Raw genomic sequence first — 22,099 nt, forward strand, 5'->3', positions numbered from 1 at the left:
AAAATAAGAAGTTTGAAATAAGGAAGCACATAAAAGGGCAAAGAGAGGAGCCCTGGAGCGTGCAGGAGACAGACCTGAACATGGTAAGATGAAATAATACAAAGAAGCAGATGGGTGTAAATAAACAGGCCACAGCCCATCATTGTGCCTCAGCACCTTCCCTTTTTAATGCATTGATGTTTCCAACCATATTTTGGATAAAGAAAGAAAGGCAGAGGTTTTTGCCTTGCTAACTCTATTGGAATGGTAGCACCATAAGTATGTGCTAGCCCTCCAGCCTGGGCAGTGCTCACACCTCTATTAATGGCTTACATGAGCCCTCCGAGTCTGCACTGCAGCAACAATAGCAGGCTCATTAAAATCAATGAAATACTCCTTAACAAAGTGAACCTTGGGATCACTTTAGACCCCAAATACAGACTAAGTTGGATGAGTTGATGCTTAGACGTGTAAGGAGCATCCTTGTTCCTTCTTACCATTCCTCAGTCACCTTCAGGTGACAAAAGCCAAGGTGGGGGTGCCTCCTCAGACAGCTCCAGGCAGTTGTGTAAGAACACAGCTGCCTACGTGTTCAGAGAAAGAGAGTTAAGGGACCAAAAAAGCCCTTTGTTTGTTTTTTTCCTGAATTGTTCATCCCCATCTATTCAAAACCGCTCACAGAATCTGTGGAATGTGTTGTGTGGTTTGCATCTTCAAAACAAATGAAACAACAGTATGTCTAAACCAAACAAACCCCAACCCAAAATACAGCCAGCAGGCCAGGGCGCATGAGCAACCTTCGAGGATGAAGTCTGTGTATACACTCTGGAGGGCCCAAAAAATGTGAATGGGGGAACATACTTAAATTTCAGGGAATTATGGAATTCCCAAGGAGATTTCTTACAAAGGAGAGAAAAAAAAAGAGAAGTATTTAAGCAATGATTATGCTGCAATTTTTCTTCCAGATGTGCCATGCCATGGGGATGTCTTGCCAGCAAATCACATTTTCTGACATGGCAACATGCTGCTCTGGCTGCAGTGGTATCGGATGCCCAGTGCATAGCAGCCCAGGCACTGCTGTCTCCACTGCTCGGCTCTCTCCGGCCAGCCAGGCTGCGAGGGCTTTGCCAGTGCATTCAAAGGAAAATGGCAATTCAGAAAGCTCAAAGCTTTCGGCAAGGAGTCGCTGCTTAAGACAAATGTCCTTTTTTCCAATTTTTTGGTTAGACATTGTCAAATACTGCCTTCAGACACTTAAAATAAAGAACACCTTTTGCATAGTCAGCATAGAAAACCATGCTGACTTATCATCCTGAAAAGGGGTCAAAAAAAACCCCACAGCCCTTCAATTAGTTCAGTGCACCTCCTGACAGGAGGGCCACGGAACGGGTGTTTTATCACACACACCCACCTCACATTCCTCATGGCTTTGAGCCAGGACCACTGACACAGCTCATGGCTGCCAACGTTTAAATAGCTGGGGTGACCTTCCCATATCCTTGCCCCAGACCAGGGACTCCAAATATCTCCTTCACCTCTCAGGGCTCACCGGTGCGTTCAGGGTTTTAACCTCACAGGAACCCTCAGATCTGTCAGAGCAAGCTGAAAAAGGATCATGTTAAGAATGACAGCAAGAAAACAGGAAAGGCAGGAAAACAACCTGGCAAGGGGCAGAGCACCCGACCGAGGTGTGCAAGTGGGAAGCAGGCAGGAATCCAGTGCTGCCCATGTTTTTGGCTCACCTCCCCAGAAGTGTTTAGGGAGGAGATATAAATTCCAAGGGAGAAACAGATGCACCCACTTGGATGCAATCTCCTGCCCAGGGGATGCAGGGCCAGGGCTCAGCCCGCGCTGCCTAGAGGTCTCTCCTGCTACAGCCATCCCCACCAAGCCCTTGTCCGCCAGCCCGTGTCTTACCCTTCCCAAGGTTTCCTGCTTGCTGGCTGCCTGCGGGGCCAGGCAGGGGTCAGGACGTCAGAAATCCTGCCACCTCCTGCCAGATGGCCCTGCCAGCTGTGGGTGACACCTCCTGGGCGGGAGCCAAAGCCCCACTGCAGCCCTGTACTGGGTTTTTGCTGGCCTCCTTCAGCAGCTGCAGCTGCGCCAAGAGGTCCAGGCAGCATGGGATGGGTGTACCCAAAGGGGCAAGCAGAGGATGAGCAGGATGCCTGGACTGAGTGTGCACACCATGTGGCCCACAGCTGCAGGGTGCAACTGGGGCCACTGTTGCATCTTTGCTTTTGCTGGCCACCCTGCAAGAAGGGAAACAGCATTTGTGGGATGTGGCAACCCCTGCCAGTATTTCTGTAAGGTCAGTCGGAACTGAAGAAAATGGCCAAGCAGCTTTCCCTGAGTCCTGGGCTGGGACAGATAAGGAACATAGAATCACAGAATAGTTAGGGTTGGAAAGGACCTTAAGATCATCAAGTTCCAGCCCCCCCCCGCCATGGGCAGGGACACCTACATGGATGAGGTTTTGTAGAAGAATGTCCAGGACACATTCTCTTGCAAATTCCCTTTGCAATTCCCTTGCAAACAATGCCAAGAAGACCTCAGTTCCTGATCAATACCAACATCTTAGCAGCTGCCCCACACCACCCTCTAAACCCCTGTAACAGCAGAAGGTACATTGATTTGTGGCAGGGTTGTGCAACCTCCATCTGACCACCAATCCCACTCCCAAGGAGCCATAGGGCCGGAGCTGCCTCCTCCCGCAGCCCAGGTCCCTCCTCTGCCCCCAAGTCCTGCCACAGGGTGGGATGGAAAAGCTATTCGGCATCCCTCCGAGCTGCTTCCTTGCTTGTATGGCTGACCGCCTCCAGCACTGCAGGCTCCCAACCTGCCGGAGGAGAAACTGGACCAAAACAAGCATTGCGGGGGCAGGGGGAAAGAAGCCAACTTTTTTTACTTTTTTTTACTTTTTTTTTGTAAGGGATATTGAAGACTGGAGCAGAGAGCCAGCAGAGTGAAAAATGGCCACGTGGGGACTGTGAAAATAGGAGCTGAAGAGAGGAAGATGGGAAAGGTCTAATAAAGAGAGTAACAGTATATAAAATACACAAGCGCCCACCTCCGCCAAGAAGGCTGTGGGAGAGGGATTTGGTGGTAATCCCTGGTTGTTTGAGACTATCCAGGCTGACAGTGTCTGGATCTGCATATAGGTCTGGATCAGACCAGGAAAGGTTAGGTTTTCACTCTGTCAACCTGAAACACGAGGCTTTTCCCTTGCAGCATTTTGGTATTATGTAGCAGAAATCAAAGGAGGGCAGTTAGGTGTGAGAGGATCCTCCAGCCCCAGGTAGCTCTCAGCCCACATCCAGATTCCATGTGGAGAAGAAACACTCCCCTCATCTGAGCAAAAATCACAAGGGGAGGCTCGCTTCTAGAAATCAGACCCATGGTCTCACCAGCATCTGCTCACACCCAGGAAAACTCCCCAAGTCTCACCCCAGCTCACAATGACCTTGGGTCAAACCCTGTGCTGAGCTCCCTCTCCACACTTGACCCAAGTGTGGCGTATGGACTGGGGTGGTGAAGACCTGGGTACAGTCATTGGTGCTGTTGAGGCCTTGGGGCCATTTCCCAATCTGTATGAAGCTGTTGCGGATCAGTCTGGCAGACAGTGGGGACAGAAGCAATCACACAGGTTAACTATCAGACGAAGGGAACTGCATCATTAATTACCCAGGAAGGTTATGCTAACCTTGGGGGTTGTGTCCTCTCTGCTGAGACCAGTGGAGAAGCCCGTTGCGACCTCTGAGCTCAAAAAACACAATGCTGAGGAGTGACATCTCGCTCACAGGTAGTCACACCCAGCCCCAGCCCAAGTGATCTGAAGCAGCAACTTCCCAGCTGAAGGATACTTACATTTCCTTATCATCTGCTATAAATACAGCTGCACTGTTTTCCTGACTGTGTTATTCGTGCAGTGCTTATCACACACATTCAGATAGCCAAAACACAGTCACACACTTCACAGTCTTCTCGTTCCTCTATTCTGACCTTTTCCAAACCATTTATATTCACAAACCCATGTCTTCTGAAGCTCTTCTACGGCAATGGGTGACACTGCCCAGGACCTCCACATCCGAACAGAACAGATCAGTAAATGGACATCTTCCTTTTCCCCTACTTTGCCATGCAGGGACCTAGCTCACAGTTAGGGAAGAACTCAAATGTCACTTCTGATAAACATTTATTTTTGATGGGGAACATAATGTGTTTAGAAGCAATGGGCATGTGCCAAATATTGCAACATCTTGACTCTTCTCAGCGCTTCGGAATACCTTGTCTTCTGCTAGATTCACATTTCCTGGTCCTTAGGGCCTTTTAAAACCAAAATACACTGAAGAAAAGGATTCCCAAGATCTTGGGCTGCAAGAGCGGCTACATTGAAACAACAAAACAGTGCTTTCAGGTAGCCTGCATTGCATCAGCCTGGAGACCAAGAGGAAACACCCCACAGCAAAGGGTCTGAGATGAGACTCACTGAGGGTGCCTTAATTTCTGCATTGCCCAAAGCCAATCAAGACTTCACCTGCCACAACATCACCTTCGGAACATAGATTCATCTCCCTTGACTGATTAGCTGGCAGGTTGGGGGAAAGTTTTACAGTAATTTCTGTATCCGTAGCATACTTGATGAAGACAAGCAAGTCTGACAGGTAAAAAGGAAGCCTGAACATCAGGCGTTGTTCTCTTGAATCAAAGCTGTCTTTCAGAAATACTATGAGCTTGATGGAATGAGCATTATAACCTAAGCGTTATGAGAAATACAGCACCAACCACTGCTGAGGCTTCACAAGGGATGTGAGTATCTGTAACCAAGTATTAAGTTGTTTATCCTGAAATACTTGGGTAATTCACCCATCACACATATGGTGTAGGGGGTTATATTCAGACGGCATCAAAAATCAGCGAATCTTTTTTCCCTGTTCTGCATTCAAGGTCTAAGTTTCATTCTCCAAGCTGGCTCAGAAACACCAGGAAGATATTCATTCCTGTGGTTTTATGGCATTTATATGTCAAGTCTGGGCAGAACTTGAAAATGGAGTAGTGCTATGATTTGTATTTCCATTGAAGGAAAAAGGTTGAAGTTTAAAAACAGTTGAACTTAGTTTTGATCTGATCATTGGAGAAAAGATACTAGGAAGACATGTCATTTGTACTGTCTTCTAAATTTAAACCAAAATAGTTCCTGGGTTTTTTCTTTCTGGTAAGAGCTACTATCTTACAAATCCATTTTAGTCTGACAAGAGACTGTACCTCCCATGCCTGTATACAGGTCTAAATGTACTGATTTCCAGACAACATCACCTACATCAACGATAGCCCCCTTCATCATTTCATCCACCATTATCACACTGTTGATTATACTTAAACACACTTTGATATGTGTACCACCAGACACTGTCAAACACCTCACAGAGGGGCACCAAAGAGAACCAAAGGAGAAACCACAGAAAATGGAAATGACACTTTCAGATGCTCATCCAGACACAACTTTCCCTGCTTCTTTCTTTTGAAGATGAGCTTCAGCTACTCAGTTTGGACATACACATTCAAACACTCCCAAAACTTCGACTCTGGATGCGAGTGGCAGTTGGTACTTCTCTGGTTTTGCTACACAGTCAAATGCATCAAAAGACAATGAAGAAGGCTGAATGATTCATGGTAACGGAATGAAATGCCATTCACAAATGTTTTGTCACTTATTGTATTAAAACCACTTCTGAAGATGTCTCAAAAAGCCTTTTGATATTAGCATGATTAAGAACATAATGCACTTAAGCAATCCCATAATATTTCTGTATGTTATGTGAGCAGGACCTTGAGTGACCACTTCATTCAACCCCCTGATAAATGGCTGCTTCTAACAGAAGGCTGTTATTCTGCAAGATGCCTCAGATAGTTGTACAACACCAAGGAATTCAAATCTTCTCGTCCCAGAGGCATTTCGGCTCACCAAAATTTAGCTGTTCAGCTTTAGTGTTGGGTCTAGCCTATGTGTTTCAAACCTTCTCAAGCCAACCCCAAGAGCCATTCTGCCCATTTTAAAACTGATGTCTGAAATTAATGGGAACATTTGCCTTCTAAATGTATATTTCTTTCTTTACTGACTACCTAAACATCTGCCTGGATGTCTTATCATTTTTCCTGCTGTGTCTGTCATATGAGAAAGTATCATTTACGTATGTACCCAACTTGTTACACACATCTCCATATTGATTTCCTATACCTCAAGCACACTATTATGCAAGCATGCATAATTTTATGTTTACATACCCCACAGTATTATGAAAGCTTTTAACAAGATGTAGATAAAAAAGGCCCTTCCAAAGTGCAAGCCATCCCAGATCCCTACCTGCCGGGCAGTTGCATCGCTGGTGTGTATCTCGAACTTCTCGATACCTTGGCAAATGGAACTTTAATTTCTGTCAAGGGAGAAAAAGGAGCAAAAGGATTCATCAATACCATTGAAACCAAAGCCTCAGGTTCTTCGAAAAGTGAGACTGGGGGATGCTGCGTGAGCAGAGATGGGAGAGACAGAGCAGAACAGTTTGGGAACATAGAAAGGCATTCATAGCTTTGAACAAGAAATGTGGGGTTTGATTGGAAGCAGGCTGGGGAAGTTTCGTAATGGCCTCCAAATGTGGTCCTCGTGACGGGCATTACAAAATCAAGAGCCAGCAGCAGGAATAAAGAGGTGACTGTGTCCTCATGAGAAAGCTGCACTTCTCAGAGAAGACCGATGCAACAAATGAAAAATGGAGCTCTGAGGCAGGTACTCTTCCCCCCCCTGCAGCAGACTCCTTATACTCCTGGAGACACCTGGACAGACGGAAGGGTCCCACTGAAAAATTATGGCTGAAGGTGGCCTGAAAACAGCAGCAACATCTCTTGAGACCTTCAGAGCTGTAAAGCTTTATTTTTCTCCAAGTGCAGAACAAGAAAAAAATCCATCAAGAATTTCCACAAGGTGGAATGATATCAAAATATTAATTTTCAGTATGCTTGGATTTCTAACAGTGCTGGTGTGTCAGTTGTCTGATTTCTGGCCCTATCTGAGTATCTCTTTAAGGGGAGATAAGCCACCCCATCTTCCCTCATTGGAAATGTCATTAAAATTGACCTTTGTCCTTAGCAAAATGCATTTTAGGGACAGCATCCACACCAACAGTCATAGACTTTATTAAAATAACTGCAATTAAGTGAAGAAAATGCAAATCAATCCAAATAAGTTATTCATTAATGCCTGTGAACTGCACTTGGTTAATGATTTTAGATGATTTGAGAAGACTGAGCTGCGGGGTGCCTGTGCTAAAGAGTCACTCACTTTTCCCTTCTAACTCTCAAGCCTAACTGTTTATCCCAGTTGCACCCTTTTACTGTCTGACCTACTTCACAGCCAGGGCCAACATTGTCAATGAGACAGGCTTATGCTGGACTCAACAGAAGCCCCTGCTCAGGATCATATAGAAATGACTTGATTTTCACAAGTAAGTGAGCACCTTCCAGCAAGAAAGCATCCATTTTGGGGAAATTTATTTTAGTAAGGAAAAAAATAAAGCAACACATTTTTGCCTGGGATAAGAGAAGGCAGAACTAGCTGGAACAGTTCCATTTTTTCACTTTGAAAGGACTGGCTTACTTATTGCGAGTCAAAATCAGTGAGGGTTGTTGTGACTGAGTAGATTGGACTAGACTGACTAGAAATTGAATATATTCAAAGGTTTGTTTTTTATTTTGCATGGTAGACTGAAATGTTTTGATAGTGAGCTGATTTGACATCAAGGCATGGAAAGGGTTTCAGGCAAGGAGAATTGCCAGTTCCCATAGAGCATTTTATCTCTGTTTACCTTCACAGTTTAAAAGCACAGATATGCAAATCTCTGCATTTGGGCATGTTCCCATGTAGCTGCCACCCCCAGATGGCATGGCTGTGTTTCGCAGAGCTGCCCAGCTTCAAATACTGTGTGGTAATGGTCAAACATGGGCACAAATAGGAGAGCAGAGCCTTTATTTGGGCACTTTCACTGGTATGTAGATATATGCATTCCAGTTTCCATCTACACATGTGCCAACCAAAATGTCTGAACACAAGCCGGTCACATTTGGGTGGGGTTCCCATGACTGGGAATCAGGCTTAACACAGGGGAGGGGTGATGTCTCATTTTCTAACCAGTGAAGGTCTGAACACCCTTGGCTGCAGCAAAGCCCTTTATAGGGTAGAAATCTGCAAGGAAACATGCAACAGATCCCTGCCCTGTCAAGTGCAGAGGCACCCCAGGAGCCCAGGGGAAATGGCAAGGGGAGGAAGCCATCATTACGGCATGCTGCAAGAAGCCTTGTTTGGGTTGCTCTACTGGTGCGTAAGGAGAGGAGCAACATAACTGGACTTGCTAGGGAAGTGATGACCCAGCAGGACTTGAGCATCACTGGGAGAGGAATGGGAGCAATAGCATTTCCCCACAACATTATCTGCCAGGTGAGGGTAGTGGAAACACCTGGGACAATTGAAATAGCCTTCTCAAGGATGGGAGCCCCTTGGGAGGAAGGTGCGGGAACTGCTGAGCTGCGCTAGGGGCACAGCTCCAAGCACTGGTACTGTGTGGGAATCAGGCATTTTCCGCATCCCTGGCTATCATGGTGCCTCCCTAGATCCCAGGAGCTCTGCACATCCCTGGGGAATGCAAAGGGCAATGATGATGTGGGATTGCTTGCCTTCAGTGGGAGGCAAAACTGACCGGGAATTCAGGAGCGCTGGAGATCACTTCCCTGCACAGTCTATTAAGCAAACATTGACCGCAAGAGAAAAACTCCTTGGCTTCTGGAGACCTCAGTTCAAATTTGGGTTGAGATGGTGAAACAAAACATATTCCTGACATTTTTTGCTTCCTTCATTTTCAGTGTGCAAAATACCACCTGGCCCAGTATGAGAAGCGGGCTTTGCTCAGGAGGGCAAAGGAAAGGTCTTTCCTCTAAAACTGGCCTTTCCAAGAGAAAACTTTCATTCCCAGGCATACCAAAACTGTTCAATTCTAGGGCAAGGCTGAATTCTGTAAGCAAAAATAAAGGAATGTGGTCTCTCAGAATCCAGTGCTCACGATCTCCTTTCTTGGATCTGGAGTTTGCTTTTTCACCTGAGGAACACCTAGATCATGAATCATCACAGCAGCAACTGGCAACCTCTTGCCCTGGCAGAAACGCTGAAAACATTTCTTACAGAGAGGTCTGTCAGCATAGCCTTCTTGCTCTTGCCTATCATGTTTTTCAGTGACACAGCTGCTGCACTTTCCCTGCATATATGAAAGTGATCAAAAAAGCTTTTGCCAGCACTGGGCCCAGAGCTGATCAGTTCTGACGTGGACACTGTGCACCTCTGTGCATCACTGAGTAGGGAAAAAACTGTCTGCAAGAGGGAAAGGCCAGAAGGCCTGGGCTGAAACACTGCTGGAAAAAGGCAATAATGGCAGCGCAGGCTTTTCACGTCAGTTTTGTTAACTCACCCCTAGCATCACAGGACAGGGATGGCTTGGGTGGACACAGCAGTGAAAGAGAGACCTTTCCTGACACTAAAAGGCTATGGCTGTGGCCTCCTAAACCTTGCAAGTGCCTGTCTATATGCCCATTTTGAATGGGCACTTGAGATTAGGTGAAAGAGAAGGCACTTCTTCAAAGGGGGCAGATTAATAGCTCTTTAGCAGAGGTAGTTGTTTGCAGACACCCGGGGAGGTGAAATCATTTCCCACCACTATCTCCAACAGCTAAAAGAAACATGTCTCAAATAGATAATCTATTACAACCATCAGGAGGATTTCAAGGGCGGGTGGTTTTGTTAACTCTTATTGTTTTATCTCCAATTTTGCTGTTTTTTCTTAAAGGCCCAGCTCCTGGAATCACAGGACCAAGTGGCACAGAGCAAAAGCAAGCAGCGAGCCTTCTCAGATGGAGCAAAAAGCTTGGAAGTTACACCATCTAGGTTCAAGGATTGCAAGCAGCTGAAAGGAAATGGGGTTTAGCTACCAGAGATAGTGGAAGAAAAAAAAAAAATCTCATAATTTGGGGATGGAAAACACTAAGCTAAAATTCAAGGCAGGGGGTATGCTCAGAGCAATCTTGCTGACTCTGTGAAGCAGAACTCAGCAGTGTGCTTTAAGACATTGAAGCAGGGGGAAAAAGGAGTTTTAAGTCAGGAGGGAAAGGGAGTTTTCAGGTGTGCCTCCTCTGCTTGCATAAATAAGGACAGAGTCTCAGGGAAATGAGCCTGTGAAAGCAGTGAGGAAGCAGATAGAAAATAATGAAGATCAGTGCTCCTCCATCCATGGCACTCCCTGAATTCCTTCAGTATCACTAAAGACATGACAAATACCTTCAACACAAGCCCCTGAAAGGCTGAGCACACTCAGCACAATACAGAGGAGTAGCTGATCTTACCCCAGGTTTACAGGATAAGTGCTGTTGTGTTACACACATACACTTCTATACCTACAAGCACACAAATTCTGTTGTTTGGGTTTTTTTTTCTTCCTAGCAGCAGCACTGAATCCATCCTGCTCTCCACTCTGACAAGCTTTTGGCAAATGAAATACCACCAAATGTTAGCCAGCATGGGAAAATACCTTGTTTTCTTCTTTGGAAAGCTTTGCCTCTCCTGCAAATGGCAGTAGTAAGTTTATTTGTGCTTTCTGTATGATTTTATGACATCCCATAAATGCAGAGGAATTCCAACATGCAACTAAAGTTCTCCCTGAACTACCTGTTCCTGGTTCTTTCCTCACAGATGTTTTTGTGGGAAAACTTAGTCAATTTGCGTCTGGTAGAAAAATCCCCTCTGGTATTCGCTGACACCAGCCAGAGGTTTACACAGTAGTGAGTGAAGCAGCACTGGTCAGGCTGCTTCTGGGAAAGCATCTGCTGCCCTCTCCTTGCTCATCCTGAACTGAGATGGAAACACTGCCCCAGCCAGCTGTGGGTGATCCAACACTGGGCTCCAAGACCAGGAAAACATCCCCACCAGCTGGCTTAAAATTAAAATTCTAAGCAAACCAACCCAGCTCCTCTCCCTGCAAGTTTGCGTTATTCTTGCCTGTCTGGAAGAAGGGCGCCTAACAGGACTTTGGCATTTTGCACTTTTCAGCGCAATCTGTACAGCATCCCCATGGCTGCTCGCAGATCCTTGGAAACCTTTGGCCCACACCTGAGCAGAAAATGTGGCACAGCCTGGAGGGCATCACATGCTCCAGCTCAGAGCACAAAGCAATATGGGTTCTGAACATAACCATACTGCTCTTCTACCAGCCCTTGCAGACTTGGCTTCTTCAGGTCCCTCCAGCTGATCTTCACAGCCATCAGAACTAGAAATGTGTTCCTGTGCTTGTGGGCTGCCCTAACCTCCCACCTCCCTGCCAAGCTCAGACCAGCTTTTTCCAAAGCCAGGGTTTCTTTAAAGTTTGTTACTTTATTTTGTGATGCATAACACGGAGCTGGCAGCTGTGAAACCCATTAAGGCTGAAACACCAGGAAACTGTGAGGATGTGACAGGGAGACACAGCGAAGGTCTAAGCAGGGGGCGAAATGAATATCTCACTTTCATGTCCACTTATGGCAAACCCAGCTGCAGCCCCTCTCCCCCCAGTCATGATCAGCACCGTCATTTGCTTTCCTCATTTTTCTTCTCCTATCCTTTCCCTGCTCTCTTTTACCTTTCCCGGTTTTATCCATCCTTCCTCACAAGCCAGTCTGGGAGACCCATCCAACTTAGACCCACTTTAGACCTAATGAAAAGAAGGAGCAGGGGGATTTGATTTTCTTTCCTAAGGAAAAGCCCCATATGCCACCCCACTGTCTGTGTGCCAGCAGCCCCCCACCCTGCACCTTGAGCCACTTGGCCCACACCAGTGCCTCTGGTTGAGCTGTGGAGGTCTGAAGCAGCTGGTTTAGCAGCTCAGCTGAAGCAGGCAGTGGAGCCAGAGTGTCCCCTCCCCGGGGGCACAGCCCTCCTTCCCTCCCGAGTAGCAGACCTTCCCAGGTGTAAAGAGACAGGAGACCTGGGCAAGGCATCCCTACTCCTTCACAGGCTCCAGCACCTTTCTCTAAGCAATTTTTGAAGCTGTGGCATAGTGGGGAGATGGTAACCCTGGTGGTACCCAGAAGCAAGTGCTGGTTCCTCAAGCAGTAGATTCTGTCCCATGGCTGCTCCTTTCACTGGCTGTGAGGGGGGGCTAAGGCCACCCCCAGGGGCTCAGGAAAGGCTACTAAGAAAACAGGGCATTTGGGCATCATGAGAGCCCCGTTTCCTTGCTAAGCCAGGTTATAAAAAGGCGGAAAGGTGCCGCAGCCAGCAGGACACAGGGGGCCATCCGGCCATGGGCACCAGTCCCAGGAGGCATCCTGTGGCACGTCTCAAATCACTTGGTAGAGATAAACTGTGACTTCCCAGGAGACTTGTGCCAGCAGCAACAAGGGGACCACTGCATGTTACTCCCTGTCCATGGCAGTGAAGGAATCCTGTGCATGGGTGCAACCAGAGGACACAGGTCCAGCCACTTGCAACACTTCTGCCTCCCTAAAAACCTTTTTTCTGTGGATTACTGCCACATGGGCCCTGTCACCCCCTTATCCTTCATCCAAATAGGGCACTCAAAACTACATCCTTCAGCTCCTATGGTGTTTGCTAACTTGAGGTTCACAACTTTTGGCTACAAACCCCAGCTGATCCAGGAGCTGCTCCCATGCCACCTGCAAACAGTAGCTAAGCCTGTCAGCTGCAGGCTTCAATTCCTTGCCACAGACCTTCACTGCTCCTAAAAAGCAGGGTTGGGGGGCTAGGGGGTGCTCCTGCTCCCCCTGGGTGCCAAATAGTACTGCCCCAAGGCAGGTCCCAATAGCTGCTACTCTGATCATTCCATTCTTCTTCATTTGCCATTGGGAGATTTTTTTCAAACAAACAATTTTGGGGATATCTGAGGAGTACCTCCAGCCAGTCTCAAGCCAAGGCTAGAATAAATGGAGAAAAGCAGAGGTGGGTAGAAATGGCCCCCAGCCATGAATCTCAGCCCCAAGCCTCTCCTAGAGCTGTGGGAACAGGTCAATGTGGACATGCCTGGAGAGTTCAGATGTAAGCCACCATCTGCTCCCTGACACATCAAGACCACTTCAAAGCCCCAATATGGCAAGGAATACTACAGGATACTCATCCTGTCCAGGGCAGAGGAACCTGGGCAGCCTGCAGCAGCATCCAACATAACAAAGTAGAAGGTGTAGGCAACAAAAAACCTGCTTCTGGACCCTCTTTATTGACCTGCTGAAACTCTTCAACAGCAGCTCTCACACATCCTCAGAGGAAGAGCTCACTGGCTTCAGTGGGCTTTGGATGGGGCTCATGAAGGCATAGCACAGCCATATGCTCTACACTGATGCTCTGGCAGTGCCAGTGTATCTCATTTTCTTGAGCCAGGAACTGTGGAAGAGGTAAGGGCTCTCATGGCAGCAAAGCAAGCCCGTCATGACATTACTGTGTTTGTAGTTACCTCCTTCTGTAGCCACACTGGCTGTATCATGCCCTGCCTGTCCCTCTTCCAGGGACTCAAACCCACACTGAATTCCCAGGTTTAACCCCTAGCTCTCTTTTGTCAGGGAATGTCACCAGTCACCAGAGAAGGCTGGAGGCTCTTTCCTCCCTACCAGTAGCAGCAATAAGGCTTTCCCCTTTGCAAAGTGCTGGGACGCAGCCACAGCATGAGCTGGGGCAGAGGGAAGCAAACACCAGGCAGGTCTGAGAGGTGGTAGGGACCTGAAGGCACGTGAAATTCAACACAGCAGCACGCTTGTGCAGAAGTATATTTTTAAGGGAGGAAAAAAAAAAAAAAGAAAAGGAAAAAAAGCCAAACAAACAAACAAAAAACAAAAACCCAGATAATGCAACTATGCAAGCATGCACGTGCCTAAAATCTGCAGTACATGCAAAATAAAACGACACCAACCTCATCAAGCAGTTGGTCAACTCTTCCCAAAATAGCGGTCTCCATTTGGTCTGCTGAGAGCCAGGCAGGGATCTGTGTGGGTCTGTCCGCTTCCAAGTGGGACACGCGGGACTGCAGATCAGAGGTCCGAAAGTACAGCAGGAGGCTCAGCACCAGAGAAAGCAGGGAGATACCGGGCAGCCCCGAGCCCAGCAGGAGAGGCAGGCGGCAGCATCTCTCCCTGTCGCTGGTCCTGGGGGTAGCCACGCACGCCCTGTCAAAAGCTGCTTCACTGACGCCTTTCCAGCTCTTCTCCTCCAACATTCCCTCCCTGTCCTGAGAAACAATAAATAAATAAATAGAATAAATAAAGCCTCACTCCTACTCCAAGAAGCACAATCCAGAAGGCATAGAAAAAGAGCGTCCAAGGGGAGATCCCAGTGCCAGCAAATGACAAATAACAGCAATAATGACAAAAGTGGATGGGAGAGATCTTTAAAAAATAAAAACAAACCACACACACATAAAAGGGATGCAGAAGAAAAAAAAATAATCCAACTGCAGCAAAGAGTGGGAGGGGAAAAAAATCTGATCAGGATTTTTTTTCTTTCCCCACTTCTGTGTTTCAGTCTTTTGGTTCGCTGGTTGGGTTTTGTTTCCGTCTAAGCTGCCAGTTTCAGTTCCTTCGCAGACTGGCCAGGAGCTCGCACATGAAAGTCCCCATTAGAAAGAGGTAATTCTCAGCTGCTCCGGCGACGTTGTGCTCTGGCTGATCGCGGCTCCCCTGTAACATGACACACTCCCGTCGAACTACGGCGCTGGGATGAGCGAGCTGTGCGGCTTCCCAAAGTAACCTCCTCTGCTCGCCCTCTCTCTCCACCTCTCCCTAGCTGCATGATTTATTTATGCAAAGCGCCGGGGTGGGATCGGGCAGCGGGACGCCCCTGTCCCGCTTGGTCCCCAGAGCACCTCTCCGCCGCCAGCCCTTCCCTTTGAAGTGACTCTCGCCTATGTTATTTATAGCAGCAGGAAAGAGATTGTGAAGCAGAGGCTGGGCTCACACCAGCCTGCGTCTCCTTCCTCCCACAGCAGAAAGGCTCTTTACGTGATGGTACAAACGGGCTGTCACATCCCCTGTGCAGACCCCTGGGCAGTCCGGGGCACCAGCAGTGAAGTATTTTTACCGAGATATTTTGAAGAGAGCAGCCAGGCAGAGTGAGAACCGGAGGGAAACACTTGGAAACATGAGCTGGTATCTGAGGGTTCTGCAAACAACAAGCAAAGGGCAGCAAGGAGCAACATCCCAGGCAGGCAAGCTGCAGTGTGAGGAGGGAATCTTTTGGGCTTGATTTGGGTGTATAACCTGCCGAGGCTGGGAGGCACTGAGGGTGCTACAGGAACTAATTTGCTGAGGCCCTCTAGTGAAGCAGTGCTTCTCACCTCCTCCATGTTCCTCCAGGCATGGGACATCAGGCAGAAACCCCCTTTGGCAGGGAGCAGTCACCCCAGTACGTGCCTTCGGACAAAGCCTCTTTCTGTTCTTCCTGAGCAAGGGAAGTCCACCTCTCCCAGTTTTTCCAAGCTTGACATATAATATTTTATCCTCCAGGGTGACATGCAAGCTCTGCAAAGCCCCTTCCTGTCTGTCTGTCCATCCTTTGATCCCCTTCTTGAGAGCACACAGCAGCAAAGGAGCACAGGGCCACTGTGGTGTGCAGTCATTAAAACCTGGGCAGTAAACTAGTCTCCTAAAATCTGGGTCCCTTGTGGCTCTTTTGCTGTCATTTATGCGTTCTAAATGAAGATTTTGCATGCAGTCTGTGCTGGAAGTTACTGGCAGCGAAAACTCATATCCTTCTCTCACCCGATCTCTGGTTCAGAGAGCTGGAAGGAACAGACCTTCTGGGAGCAGGTTAAAGCAAGCACACGCTGTTTCTTCTCCACCTGACAAATCCTTGGAGGGCCCAGTAGCACACAGCCCCAGTGCTTTGAATGGCCTCATGTCTTTCATAGCCACTCGCTTCCCGAAAGAGAGTTTTAGCGTCTGCAAGGCAGGAAATCCTTTCTTTATTTCTCTTAGCAGGTTTCTTGTCATCTCACTGCTCAAATTCACATTGCTGCTCTGGCACGCATGGAAAACATCCCTCTGATGGCTACAGCCTTTCAACAGTTTCTCATATGAGTGGGGCAGAGCAGTGTAACCCACAGACCCAGTGCATGTAGAATGTCTATTCATTTGGGAGGCACAGCCAACCCCAATCTCCTACACCCTCTTCGGTCTCTTCCCAGATACACCCATGTTAGCAACCTATTTCTTTGTGAAAAGAAAAGGAGTATTTGAGGCTGTGGCTCTGCCAGAGAGAAACTATGGTCCGTGAAGTTACCTAAGATGCCACCTGCCATCAAAGCAAATAAACAGGCAGTGAAGAATGAAGGGGAGATGCTTAGAGGTTGATTCAGCATTTGGGAAGCAGAAATCTACACAGATAAGTTGTACTTGGCAACTGGGATACTGGGCATCCTAGAGAGCTCTGAAGTAAGCCACTTAAAGACTGGGGTTGTACTACTGATAACTACAGCTACCTGCCTGTGTTATGCATAGTTCCACTGGACTCTCTCTCTCCTTTACACCAGCCCAAGCAGTAAAATCACAAAAATGCACCCTCTAATCTGAAAACAAATCTGCTGGGTGTCTACATTTCATTTCCACACTGGCTGGGGAGGGCTCTCTGCTCATTTGCTCTGATTTGTGACAGAGATTCTGCTGTCCAGACACAAGCATCGCCTGAATGACTCTGTAAGTGCTTTTTCCTTCCAATCCGCCAGCTCCTCTCCAGCTGATCAGTTCATTTAGGAGGTATATCATAGCTGCTGCAGGCTGGGGAGCTGCACTCAGCTGGGTTTCATGCAGAAACTTTAGTTGCAGATGTGTGGGAGGGTAATTTTTCTATCCATGAGGCATTAAGGAGCCCTGTCATCCCATGCCAATACAAATCGACTAATTTAGCTAAGAACCTGAGCCAGCTGTGTGTGTCAAGTCTGCAGCTCTGCTCACCAAACAAGCTGCCTCCAGAGATGGGCCCCAGCACGTGGAGCCGTCGTGTCACTCCTTGAGTTGAGCACGGCCCAACCTTTAGCTTTCTCAGCAGTCTAAGAAGTGGTGGTTGCCAGCCTGAAAACAGTCCTCCTGTGAGTTTGTGACTCTCAAGGCTGGTCGAGTAGAAGCAGATGCTCAGCTGCAATTTAAGGGAGTAAGTTCACTGAGTGATGACTCTTAAGGCAGGCTAGACTGCCCTTGGTACACCAAGCTCAAGGCTGTATCACTCTCTCCTCCAGGTTGATGCAATTCATCACAAGGACTGTAACCACACGCTTCCACCACTTCCAACAGGCCCTCCAGGGCAGTTATGGACCTCAGCACAAGTATGTAATGATGTCTGAAGCAAATATAAAGAAATATATAGTTCCCACAGCAGCTGAACCCCCTCTGTGCAATGAAAGAAAGCATTTAGCATCTAGCACATGGTACTGGGTCAATTGACAGGCTGGACATGGTTACACGCAGGTATGCAATTTTCCAGGTTTGTTAGTCTGTAGCTGGTACTAGCACTTTGTCCTTTCAGGGCCATGTGTCCATAGGCAAAATGCCTTACAGAAAGGTTGCCCAGTGCTCCTTTGCAACAGACTCACACTGCTCACAAAGGTGCATGATGTATGGGGGTTCCTCACGTGTGGTCTCACCGCAAGAGACCATAAACCCTCTTTGACTCCAGGTAGGTAGTGTGGCGTGAACCAGTCTTCACCACAGGCCAGGAATGGAAGAGATGGGCACGGACGAAGTTATCGCTTCTATGCACATGGTTCGATTCAGCAAGGTATCTACAGCAGGTATTGCCATACCTTGGCCTGGAAAGGGGTGGGCAACAACAGCAGGTCTTCCTCATTTTTCTTCACTTAAAGTGGAGCCTTTCATTCAAAAAAAAAAGAAAAGAGAGAAAAAGTGTCCTTCCTGTCACTAACTGCAAACTGAAGCCAACTGCACGGAGATGGCTTTGTGCTCAATCTGACCAGTAATCTTCAAAACTGCCTGAGGAGTACTTCCCTTTTCAGGCCATTTACTAGGGAGGAAAAAAACCAAAAAACATCCCATTTCCCTTTTTCCTTCTGCTCTTTTTTGTTGTTGTTTTTTTTTTTCTCTCTCAGGAAACACAGGGGTCTTGGTGTGCTTGAATGAGCCATTAACTAGCAGCTAACATCTCCAGCTATTATAAATATATTAACTCAAGGCCTTTCGTTGCATTTATTAGACTCAGGAACAACATCTGGAAACAGATGTTTTTTGAGTACAGAGGAGAGGGGAGAGGGAAAAAACAAAGTGGGAGAAAACAACTCTTACAAGTGCAAGTACATCAGAGCCTGCAGACCATCCCTTTACTAAACGCTGCTCAGATGAGCAATGCAAGGGGCCGAGGCCCGTGCAGTCACCTCCCTCCTAGGCAAGGCAGCGAGAGTACACCATCTCAGGGGAGTCTTCCTGAGAGAAACAGCAACAGGGGAATAGAAAAACACTCATCTTTCAGGCCCCTGGTGAGGAATGGTCATAGCACCCATAAAAAAGGGATAGGTAGAGGGAGAGAATTGGATTTGGGTTTGGTTGAAGTTTTTTACCTCTTTCCTAGTAAGGCCATAGACCTTTCCTAGTCCTCAGATTTTCTACGTCCCAGTGAATGCCAGGCTCATGGTGGGGTAACATCAACCCCCTGCAGCTTGTCAGTGTCTGCCACAGGGACCCACAGAGTGGGAAATGTCTAGGATCCCTGTGGGACACAGTATCCCATCTGCCCCAAGCAGCCCTTCCTCAAAGGGCAAGCAGAGTGGAAATCTTGCATCCTGAGGACTGTAAAGGTCCAAGGGGTTCTGCTCTGACTTGGAATCCCAATACCACAGCTTATGTTTAGGTACTATTTAGAGAACTACACAGTGTTACTAGAAGCAAGAAGCAAGCAGGCACATGAGTACTTAAAAATGTATCCCATAACATTATAGGTGAAACTCTTCTCAACTAGATACACACAGGCTGAAGCATAGAGATACCTAAAGGTACAACAGAGGTCTGAGCTCAAAGCTTCCCTGCATTTCTTTTGAGGGAAATGCAGTGGCACCCATACACATATATTTGCTTTTTATAAGGAAAACAACAACAGTAACAACAAAATCACACTCAAAACCCCAACACAACCAGTATTTTGTCATCTTTAACCCCAAGTTCACCTCTGACATCTCCAGCCCTGTCTCTCCTCTGATAAGCAGCTAGAAATAATTTGCTGGTCAGGTCAGTAATATTGAGTATTCTCTACCTAATTTGGCAGTTGTTTGTAGGAAGTATTAAGTAGCCCATGGAGCAGAACAATTCCTGCCTGAGGAGCTGCTCTAACCCATTGTGGAGTTATAGAATAAAGACACATTTGATCCTTTGGGAAAAGGGTTATGAAGATGCATGGAAAAAATGTACTGTCTGCACATAGTAATATCATGGCTGTTTTCAATCATTTGGTCTCCTACAAAACAAAAGGGCTCGCGCTTCTCAGTATGAACTGCTAGCCTTGACACCAGCAAAAGCAGAAAGGAAGAAGTTAAGCTAGTAGTATCTGATTGGGGCTTTATATTTTCATAACCCTAAAATGCCTGAGCTCATTGTTGCCTCCCTCCCATCAAAGCCAAACCAGCTTCATGCAGCCGCAGTTGTGGGAACCTGTCCCTAGAGCAGTGCGGGAACAACTAGCAGAGCTGGGCTGCGCCAGGGGAGGGAGTGGGAGCCCAGCCACCAGCAGCTCCTGCAGAGTTTGGGTCAGAGCCTGCAAGGGAGGATGAAGCAAATCCAGGTTTTTTTACAGTCTGGAGCCAACCCTTCCTAAAAGCTGACCATCCCTTCTCCCTCACCCCCTGCAGAGGGAAGGCTTTGCAGGAGGAGAACACTATGCAGTAAGTGGTGGATGTGCAGTTAATCTGCCCATGTTCTTCCTTATGTTTTCAACTAACCTCTCACCTTTTGTTCAGAAGATGAGGGGAATGGCTTTGAGCTAACCAGCCTCTGCACCCTTCTTTGTGGAGGAAAGAATATTTTTCCTCTCCCACAAAAGCATTTCATGGCCAAGCTCAGGGTGGGGAGCAGCTTTACTCTTTTCAGCAGCAGTTTGGGGTTTTTTTTCCTCCTGGTGCCATTGGAGTCTGTAGAGATCATCATCTCTGCTAGCCTGATTTTTTGCTATTATCTTGGTTCTTGCAAAGCCTGGATGGGAAAGAGAAACTGATTAACAACATCACTACAAATAAGAAAAAGCCTCCATCCCCATTCCCCCATATCTTACTAGCCTAAAAAATTTACAAAGCACTGTGGGAGACGAAGTTTGCTCAGGTCTGAGATAAGCCTACATCAGAAAAGGTGCTTTGGAGCCACTTGTCATTGCGATAAACCTGGGAAATCACTGGTGCAGACCACCACTACAAGCTCACAGCACAGCTAGAGTAGTGCAAAGCGTTAACCACAGCAAAGAGGCACTCAGACAGAACGCTGAAAATCTGCTCATACAGGTGGAAAATAAGGGTGAGATTTTCAGGCATCGAATCAGCATAGGCAGCTCTAAAGGTGAGCACCAGCCATCCCAGGAACAAAACGTTCTCCAGCACAAGGCTGGGCTCTGAGGAAGACCTGCTCAGTTCCCCACGGCAACTCCCCTCTGGCTCCTACTGAGCAGAAAACCTCCTTTAATTAAAGCCAGACTCAGGCATTGTCTGCTTAGTTAGTTACTCATGCACTGAAGTGCTCACCATGGTGCACTGGCACGCATAGGACTGATAAATCAGAGCACTAATTTGCATTTGGATTTACAACTAAATTTCATGAGAAGCTACTGAATGCTTTCAGCCTCACTGCCCAGCTGAGCTATTGCATCCACCCTGAATCACACCCTGTTGCTGCCTCCCCCTCACCTCTGCCGTGCACAGGGTTCCCATTCATCCTCTGGTACACCTGTGTCTGTTCACACAGATGTGGTGTGAAGGCACTGGATGAGCTGGAAACCCCAAAATCCTGGGGCCAAATAGACCTGCCCAGGAGACACCACATGCCTACCCAGAGGCAGGAAGAGCTGTGTCACAGCTCTGTCTAGGAAACCAAAGCCTAAAGTGCTGGGGCAGGCGTGTATCCCTGCACAAACAGCCAGGGAACCCACAGCAGCTTTATACCAACTTTGAAGTTAATGAATCAGAGCTGGGAGGATTAGGAAACCCAGACTAAGTGTCAACTGCACTAGGGAAGCAAAAATAATGAAGCGAAGCTCCCCCCAGAAGACTGATTGCTTAGGAGTCCAGAAGCAAAGGGGAATGGATACAGCAAACTCAGGAAATAGAAAACAACTTTTGGTACATACTTTCTCTCACTCCAACACTTGGTCTTTTATCAAAGATCATTCAGACCCTGACACCAGCATGCAAAGCAGCTCTGCTTTGTGGTAATGCAAAAGACAGGCCAGCAGCGGGGAGGTTAGTAGCTAATGGAGCTGAGTCGGAGTCAATTTCTCTGGAAATTGCTCACAAACGAAAGGCAGGAGACAAGGAGTACTGCTAGTGTACTTCTGCAACACCACTGCTTCTCCTGCACAGGAGAAAGACTTCCCTTGTGCCCTCTGCCTCCCATGCTGCAGCTCTCCACAGCTTGTCCCTGAACTCCAGGGGGAGAGAAAGCAAAGCTGAAGAAAAGCAGGAAGGATGTGAGCCCCCCATCCCTGGGAGCAAGTTGATGGTGTCAGAGAGCAGCATGGCTCTCTGCATCAAGGTTTTCCCTCCCACCACTGTTGCTTTCACAGCTTCTGATACAAAACCCCCCGGGAGGGTGGTTGACCTGCCTTATTAAAGGAGGGTCTATCAGTAAATCCTCAGCCATCTATCAAGTCTTTACCAGCTTTTGGGTATTTAGCTGCCACAGGGGACTTGTGTCCTTTTAGCAGCAAGGGGATAGTGGAAAGATATTTTCCACCCCACACCCCTGGAAGGCCAGTTCACATGTGGGATGAACAGGGCACACCCAGGACTGCAGTATTCCATTAAGGCACTGTATCCCCATCAGACTAATCACCCAAGGGGCATGTCCAAAGCAG

The 22,099-nt window shown here is 47.6% G+C and overlaps 1 protein-coding gene across 1 annotated transcript in view; it reads right to left on the reverse strand.

Annotated features, from left to right (window-relative positions):
• Window positions 1–20,232, reverse strand: part of COL13A1 (collagen type XIII alpha 1 chain) — a 100,536-nt gene extending 80,304 nt beyond the window's left edge. Inside the window, exons 1-3 of the mRNA XM_061373938.1 lie at window positions 19,990–20,232; window positions 13,965–14,279; window positions 6,344–6,413 (exon numbers count right to left, since the gene is read on the reverse strand). Coding sequence (XP_061229922.1) covers window positions 6,344–6,413; window positions 13,965–14,279; window positions 19,990–20,187 — 583 coding nt within the window. The 5' untranslated portion in view covers window positions 20,188–20,232. The remainder of the gene's footprint in view (window positions 1–6,343; window positions 6,414–13,964; window positions 14,280–19,989) is intronic.
• Between the last annotated feature and the right edge of the window lie 1,867 nt (window positions 20,233–22,099).

Source organism: Neopsephotus bourkii, unplaced genomic scaffold (genome assembly GCF_033783945.1).
Source record: "Neopsephotus bourkii isolate Nb327-2 ecotype Australia unplaced genomic scaffold, CSIRO-AGI_Nbou_v1 NB_1634, whole genome shotgun sequence".
In the NCBI taxonomy this organism is placed as follows: domain Eukaryota; kingdom Metazoa; phylum Chordata; class Aves; order Psittaciformes; family Psittacidae; genus Neopsephotus; species Neopsephotus bourkii.